Raw genomic sequence first — 9,044 nt, 5'->3', positions numbered from 1 at the left:
CTTCTCCAATGCATGAAAGGGAAAAGTGAAAGTGAAGTCACTCAGTCCTGTCCGACTCTTCGCGACCCCATGGTCTGCAGCCCACCAGGCTCCTCTGTCCATGGGATTTTCCAGGCAAGAGTACTGGAGTGGGGTGCCATTGCCTTCTGGAATATTACTGAGCTATAAAAAAGAAGGCATCTTAGTCAGTTCTAATGAGGTGGATGAAACTACAGCCTATTTTTTACAGAGTGAAGTAAGTCAGAAAGAGAAACACCAATATGGAATTTAGAAAGATGGTAACGATGACCCTATATGCAAGACAGCAAAAGAGACACAGATGTAAAGAACAGACTTTTGGACGATGTGGGAGAAGACAAAGGCGGGATGATATGAGAGAATAGCATTGAAACATGTATATTACCATATGTAAAACAGATGACCAGTGCAAGTTTGATGCATGAAGCAGGGCACTCAAAGCTGGTGCACTGGGACAACCCAGTGGGAGAGGGGTTCAGGAAGGGGGGACACCTGTACACCCGAGGCTGATTCACATTGATATATGGCAAAACCACCACAGTATTGTAAAGTAATTAGCCTCCAATTAAAATAAACTAATTTAAAAAAACCTCAGTGCCTCTAAACTTCTGCTATGAAATTCAACAAAATCTTTTCATATCAATAAATATTCAAAGGCGACTAATTCAAAAATGTCAATGTTTATTTACACATTGCATATTGCAAAAAGCTTGAAGAAAAAAAAAGAAGTTTCAACAGGAAGTTAATTAGCAAATTCTGCCTGTTTCTAGCACTTGGGAGAGGTTGAATCTTGGCGTTCTTAGAGACTGGAATCCTGATGGCAGGTCTTCAGATGTTCTAATCACTTGCCAAGGAAGTGCCATACTTGATCTGTATTTAAAATGGGGAAGCAGGGTGTGAGGGAAGGGGTGAAGAGGGAGAGAGAAGGGAAGAAAGGAGAAGACAAATTAAATTTAGACTTTTCAGAAGTATTCAGACAGATAAAAACAATCAGAACTTAGGGTGACACAGTTCTATACTTAAAGTCACTCATCTTTAAACTCTTGTTCTAAGTTCTCTCATTTGGCTCAGGTCTGATATTCTAGAGACTCCCACTTTATTTCATACATCTTGCTGGGTTCTTTAGTCTTTACTGATTAATACTGAGGTTAAGTATCCTAACTACAGCATGAAAGGTCTAGGCAAACCCTGTACTGTAAAATGTGACTGCCTGTCAAATAGCCCAAATGGGATAGTATTGCAAAGAAACAATGTTACTTTCCCCTATAAGGAATAGAGCTTGCCTCCCCATGAAATTATTATCTATAGATTTGCTCCTTTCTAGACATCTTAGAACTTGGACCCACAGTAAATAGTTCTAATTTTTCTTCCAAACTTGCAAGTTGAGTATTCTAATATTTTATATTAAAACAAAAAGACAAAAAACCTTGCAATATTTTAAAAGACAGATGATACATACATATTTTGAAATTTTTACTACGGAACATTTTTATTTCTTTCTCACAACAGCTTTGAATAATGGTAATTTAAAAATTCTATTTTTAATTCTACTTTAAATTTTGATTTTAACATCTTCAGTTAAAATGAGTGGGGACTTCCCTGGTGGTGCAGTGGTTAAGTATTCGCCTTCCCAGTGCAGGCGACACAGGTTCTATCCCTGGTCGGGACCAGGGGAGCTAAGATCCCACATGCCACAGGGCAACCAAGCCCACACGCTGCCCACGCACCACAGCAAAAATCCTGCATGCCGCAACTAAGCCCCGATGCAGCCAAATAAATAAACAGTAAGAATATAAAATGAGTGATTTATTAAAATAATGATAGATAATAAATAAAATTTCACCAATGCAGACATTAAAAGTCTTAAAATTTATCCGAACTAGCTGGAAACTTGGTACTTCACCAACAAAGTCACTGCACAAACTACTTTCCAGACTAAAAGTAATAAATGTGCATTGTCTGAAATTAGAAAATAACTGATTTCATCTGAAAGTTTTAATGGCTATTTTAAAATGTACTTTACTTAGTTTATATCATTTTTAATCTATTGTATTTTTTTGGGTCTCCACTACTGTAAACAAATAAATTTACATATCTAGCTCCTTGAGAACCAACATATATCATACCTTCTTCATTACTTCCTTTATTCAATGAAAATGACACCTGAAAGACAAGAACAGAGTCTCTGTTATAACAAATATTTAGATGTGCAAGTTATACTCAGAATGTTTTTTTAAAAAAAAAAACAACATAAAATTATAGAAAAAAGTTTACACACAATGGTTCTCTAACCTAAAAAAAGTGAATACTCCTCTTTACCTTTTTATTATTATTGCCCATTCTTTTAAATAAACAAACCATAGGCTTAAGAGTCAAATAAGATAAAAAGCATTCTTAAAAATATTTTCTCTCATTAACCCATGGGGACTACTGAGAATATGAAGAGACATTTTCTTTCAGTTGCTTCCTTGGCTGGGGCTTTAGAATAAAAATCCGACACACACGTTCATAGACATGCATGCACAGGTACAAAGAAGCACACACACTATTTAGCTGTCTCCTAGAGTATTTAAATTAATTTTTCTACTTTGATGACCGTGCCAAGATTCTTAGAATATATATAATCTGTGGTAGACAAGATTGAAAGAAAAGTTTTTCTGAGATATAAGATTTTTTCCTAATTATGAATATATTTTTAAAGGTTTTTTCCTCAAACTTTATTGGGAGATCTATTACTCACAGAAAAGAATGCAGAAAGCTGCAAAATATTAGAATAAAATCTGTGTAACCATCACCCGAGTCAAGAAATGGAACATGCCAGGCACTTCCCCAATCATAGGCTCTTCTCCCTGAGGAATAACCACCACTCTGATTTTATAACACACTTTTCAGATTTCAAATTTAATCATCAAGTTCTAATTCTCTCAATCTGCTCAGCCTCGGGGGGAAAGAGGCTGATATATGAGGTCAGTGGCAAATGTACCAAAGGAATCATGTACCACACACCTGAGTATTCAACCTAAAAAGCATTACAGAAAAGAAATGAACAAACTATTCTAACTAAAACATTTATCATTACATTTAAAAAATAATTCTAATAACTTTTTATTTATTTACTCTTAAAATAAATTTCTTGGTTGGTAGAATATATTCAAAATGTATAAAGCCCCATTTTGTAAAAGAAAATGAACCATAACACTCAGAGACAATAACGATGAAAGTCTGGGAATAAAGTTTTTTCACATTTTTCTATAATAATATTAATATATGCCAAAAGAGAGACCAACATTAAATTGATTCTTAAACATAACACTTACAGAAAATGGAAGAACAAAAAAAAACGCACAGAGCTACAGTGTAAAGTGACCTAATCCCAACCCTCACTCCCAGGAGTCACCATCACATTTTCCTTGTAATTAATAAAGGGAGGATTTTCAGTTACTTCCTTCTCCTAATTTCTCTATCGGAGATGAATGTGGGCACCCTCTACTCACTGAAGATAAATTCTCCAGGAAAATGAATTGCTTTATGAGTGAGTGACTGAAAGGTGCTTAGTCGTGTCCAGCTCTTTGCGACCCCATGGACTATACAGTCCATGGAATTCTCCAGGCCAGAACACGGGATTGGGTAGCTTTTCCCTTCTCCAGGGTACCTTCCCAACCCAGGGATTGAACCCAGGTCTCCCGCATTGCAGGCAGATTCTTTACCAACTGAGCCACAATATACACCCATTCTAAACATGCGATCTCCTCTCCTTTCCTGCTCCAAAAATATTTCTCACGAATAATCATTTCTTTAATTTCTCTCAAACAAATCTAGTGTTTTCATTACCGAAATATTACTCTTTTAATCAACCAAAGAAGGCTTACTCTGGCCTCTGTCCCTATTCATGTATAAACTTTATGTTAAATTAATATAACTTTAATACAACTGCTTTTTACTCCTTCAGATAATCCCACTGGATCCCTGTGAAAGCATTTTCACCTGTAGGTTACATTTGTTCAAATTAATAAACAAACATGATACACTCAACCAACATAAAATCTTGCTTTACCACATGATATGAGAATTGATATTCTTTTACTTTATTATAAGGATTTAAAATTAAAGAGAAAAAAGTTTCTGATTTTTCATTCAAGTGCAGTAGGGTTTCAGTTGAATTACATTATCTTGGGTATTCTCTCCAGGCATTATGTTTCCATGGTTCATAAAGCAATTACTCTATATTCATGTTTTTCTTCTTACAGTTTTATTGAGATATAACTGACATGCAGCATCGTGTAAGTTTAAGGAGTACAGCATAATGATTTAATTTACATCATGAAATGATTACCACAATGTGTTTAGTGAACATCCATCATTATCATATAGATACAAAATTAATTTTTTCTCAGGATTTACTTTTGTTAAATATTTTTTTATACAGACCATTTTTACAGTCTTTATTGAATTTATTACAATATTGCTTCTATTTTATGGTTTTGTTCCCTTTGGCCATGAGGCATGTGGGATCTTAGCCCCTCAACCAGGGATCAAACCCATACGCCCTGCAATGGAAGAAGTCCTAACCACTGAACTCCCAGGGGAGTTCCAGGAGTTACCCTCTTAACAACTTTCACACATAGCATATAGCACTACTAACTATATTTATCATGCTCTACATTACATCTCTAGTACTTCTAACTGGAGGTTTGTACCTTTTGCTGCCTTCATTTAATTCTTCCTCCTCTCACTTTCCACCTCTGGCAACCACAAATCTGGTCTCTTTTTCTATGAGTGTATGAATGACCTACCACACTATGTTACTTCCTGGCACACAATATAGTGATTTGGTATTTCTATACATTACAAAGTAGTCACCATGATTAATCTAGTTACCATTTTTTATCACACAAAGATATTACAATGATACTGACCATATTCCCCTTGCTGTACACTTCATCCCATGAGTCACCTATTTGGTAACTGGAAGTATATTCACTTTGTTTTCACAATTTCTTTTCTGATTTATGAGTCAATAAAACATGACCAGTTCTTAGTTATCCATAAACATAATGTAAGAGTATTTTAAGTTTGTCTAAGTTTAATAAACGTTCTCTTCCTTTCATGAACATATACAATTGGCTAAAATTCTATTTTACTTTCACCTTTCTTTGAGTGGTAATGCAGTGAAGCTTTTAAGCAAAAAAGGAAAACGAAGGAGGAGATATAAGGTGACTAGAATCAGATCTGGATTTATCAAGAAAACGCCTTATTTAAAGTTTTTTTAATAGTGAATTGCCACAAAGATGCTTATTTTCAGAATCACAAATTAGAGAGATCTGTATGGCATGAATATTGTAGTGTGACCTCATTAGAAAAATCACACCCACAGAAAGTCTCCCCTCTAAAGGGAAACACAGTCCTCTTTGACAGAGATGTAAAGTGAGTGCCCACAGAGGGACGGTCTCCTGCAGTGGCAGTCCAAGCAGTCCAGATAAGAGAACCTCCCAGTCAGACTGACTTCAGAACTTAGTTCTGAGTTGGCTTGATTTCAACAACCAGACTCCAAGGATGGTATCTTGTTCTGAGATGTGCAAGGAAACTGTGGCTGCCGTCCTCAGTAGCTCTAAGCAGAGATGAAGGGCATGCCCAAAGGAAATCATCTGAGAAGCATGCAGCTAAAAGTCCTATCCAACAACTCTAATGAACTGCAACATCATTCTGCTGGTTATTACTTCTCATATTTGAAACTATTTAACAATATTCACTCACTGGTAATTTCCTATTAGGGCACAGAACCCCAAAATACACACTTCTAAACTACCTGGTCTATCGATCATCTTTGTTGTGGACCTCTAGAAAAACCTAAATATGGCTTTGATGTGAATTTTTTTTTAAAAAAGACTCAGACTCACATGAGACACTGTTGATGATGGATTTATAAAGTCCTTCATCTGGATTCATCTTTGATTTAGTATGTAAATACAAACATGCAATTTATAAGACTGCTGGTAAACTTTAGTGATGAGCGACAGCTAGAGTATATATTGATGGCGTTAAATGCCACTGGAACTCCTTCTAAGGCCCTGGTCTCCTGAATGCACTGCTCTTTACAATTCAGCTAAGAAGTCTTGACATCAAATATAAAATGACCATCCAAAATTTCACACAGCACTGTGGACGTACTGATTTACTGAATAAATAAGATCTACCCAAGGTAGTCAGAATAATACTTTTAATTAAACTTGAAATTTCCCCTCACTTTTTTCCTTCAAGGCTCCTCTCCATGCCTCCATGCACCATCAGCATTGTCATCTAGCTTGCTGTGCTCCAGATTTGCACTCCGGAGACTGCTTGCAGTGGAAGTCTGGTCAGGCGAAGGTGAAAACAAGTCAGACTGAGACAGCCAAGACTTCACTGGGAGGCGTTCTATTCTCCCAGTTTTAGACGTCTTTCCCCTTTTGGGAAGTTTTCCATCACTGCTGTGATCTAAAGGTCCACAGTGTCACAGGACTGGGTCCCTGCAGCTAAGCAGGAGTGTGGTTACTTATTCTCCTTGGTCTGAATTGCAGCTTCTAACAGCTTTAAATCTCTGCGGCTACCGGGCTGTGCAGGGTCTGAGGCTAGGCTAGGATTCCACCGCAATGGGTCTGGTTCTCTCTCTCAGTCCTATGTGCACTGAGATTGTGTGCAGAATCTCACAAAGTTCAAACTTTGTTTTGTTTTTTTTTTCTTCCAATAAAATGACTATAACCAGCACATACTCAGTTCTTACCACATAACCTAATTCAAACTTCTCCCAACTTTGCATGCTGCCCAGAGGGTGTCCATTTCCAGAGAGAGCAAAATACAAGGAAAGTACTTGAACAGAAAGAAATGTGTGGGAGAATTTTAGGGCAAGAAATTCCCAGACAGGATAAATGGTTAAGTACTACACTGAGTTATTATGTTGTGGACACTAACTCACTCTTTCTCCTAATCTTTTCTGCTAAGTCTCTGAAAAAGGACTACTTTTCATACAATAATGTAAACTAGGTTGACTCACTGCTCATGCATTAATGGAACGGGATACCTCATGAAGAGCTCTCTTCATCACTGGAAGTAGTCAAGAGGCTGGAATACTCAAAAAAATATTCAAGAAGGGGCTTCTCTCTGTGGTCAAATTAGTTCAACAATACTATTAATACAATAGGGACAATAAACCCCAATATTTAATTAATACTTTCTAGCTGCTCTCCATTTTACCTGGACTACCTAATTCAGTTCTCCACAATAGCCCTCAGTACAAGGAAAATACTATTATTAGTTCCTTATTTTATAAATTAGGAAACCAAGGCATAAATAATTTAAGCAATTTGCTTCCAACTGTGAATAAGAGTTGGGATTTGGATGCAGACAGTCTGATTTCAGAAAACAATTTTTTTTTTCCTTGAAGTTTTGCTGAACCAAAACTGACATGGGATAAACTGCACACATTTATAGTGTACGGTTTGATAAGTTTTGATATGTACACACACACACATACTCATGAAACCATTAACACTATTAAGATAATAATCATAGTCACTATCAATCCCAAGTTCCTTCCATCCCTGTAAGTGATTGTAATCCCTCCAACCAATCACCTGTTCTGTGTCAGTATAGTGTCTGCATATTCTAAAATTATAAATGGTATAATACATGTATATCTGCCTTTTTCTATTCCATATAATTTTTCTTTAATTCAGCCATGTCATAGCATGTATCAATAATTCATTTCTTTTTATGGCTGAGTATTTCCTCATACAAATATACCACAATTTATTTCTATTGATAGAAATATGGTTTGTTTCCAATTTTTGTCTATTACAAATAAAGCCACCATAAATAAGTCTCTGTATGAACAAAGGCTTCCATTTCTATTGGGGAAATATCTAATTAAGAGTTAAGTGGCTAGATCATATGGTAGGTATATGTTTAACTTTCTAAGAAAATGCCAAACTGTTTCCCAAAGTAGTTTTACCATTTTGCATTCCAACAAGCAGGGTGTGGGAGCTCCAGTTTGGTTTTCAATTTGCAGATACACATCCTCCTAATGACTGGTAAAGTTGAGCATCATCTCCTGTTTTCAGCATACCTTCTTTGGCAAAGTAGCCATTCGTATGTTTTGCAGTTTTTGTGGTGCGAGGGTGATGTTTTGTTTTCTTATTATTCAATTATGAGGATTCTTTAAGTTCTAGATACAAGTCCCTTTATCAGGCATACAATTTTCAAACATTTTCTTGCAGCACATAGCTTATTTTCATTCTCCTAAGAGTGTCATTTACAGAAAAAAAATTAATTTTGATGAAGTTCAACTCAACATTTAAACAAAACAGATTGTACTTGGAGTGCAAGGAGATCCAACCAGTCCATTCTAAAGGAAATCAACCCTGAATATTCACTGGAAGGACTGATGCTGAAGCTGAAACTTCAACACTTTGGCCACCTCATGCAAAGAACTGACTCATTTGAAAAGACCCTGACGCTGGGAAAGACTGAGGGCAGGAGAAGGGCACGACAGAGGGTGAAATAGGTGGACGGCATCACCGACTCAATGGACATGGGTTGGGGTGGACTCTGGGAGTTGGTGATGGACAGGGAGGCCTGGTGTGCTGCGATTCATGGGGTTGCAAAGAGTCGGACACAACTGAGCAACTGAACTGAACTGAACTGAACTGAACTGAAGTTAGTGTTATATCTAAGAAATCTTGCCTAACTAACCCAAGGTCAAAATTGGTTTAGTTTTCCATTTTAAATTTTGTCCTAGGATACACTTTAGAGAATTATAATACATAGTTCAAGGTATGGATTAAAGTGTTTTTTTCCCCCATATGGAATAATCAACTGTTCACGAACTATTTGTTGAAAAGATTATTACTTCAAAAACCAGTTGTCTACATATATGTAGGTCTATCTGTGGATTTGTTTTCACTGATCTCTTCTCTAGTTTTACACCATTACTACACTCTTTTCATTACTGTAGTTGTGTAAAATGACTGTAAGTCAGGTAGAATTAGTATTCT

General features: G+C 36.4%; 1 protein-coding gene across 2 annotated transcripts in view; it reads right to left on the bottom strand.

Moving 5' to 3' along the window:
* Positions 1 to 682: 682 nt before the first annotated feature.
* Positions 683 to 9,044, bottom strand: part of PPA2 (inorganic pyrophosphatase 2) — a 96,200-nt gene continuing 87,838 nt past the window's right edge. For both annotated transcript variants that reach the window (XM_006076383.4, XM_006076384.4), the window contains 2 exons: positions 2,145 to 2,181; positions 683 to 888 (listed from right to left, as the gene is read on the bottom strand). In XM_006076383.4, coding sequence (XP_006076445.1) covers positions 860 to 888; positions 2,145 to 2,181 — 66 coding nt within the window. In that variant the 3' untranslated portion in view covers positions 683 to 859. The remainder of the gene's footprint in view (positions 889 to 2,144; positions 2,182 to 9,044) is intronic.

This window comes from Bubalus bubalis, chromosome 7, assembly GCF_019923935.1.
Source record: "Bubalus bubalis isolate 160015118507 breed Murrah chromosome 7, NDDB_SH_1, whole genome shotgun sequence".
Classification (NCBI taxonomy): Eukaryota; Metazoa; Chordata; class Mammalia; order Artiodactyla; family Bovidae; genus Bubalus; species Bubalus bubalis.
This window is presented reverse-complemented; position numbering and strand designations above follow the sequence as displayed.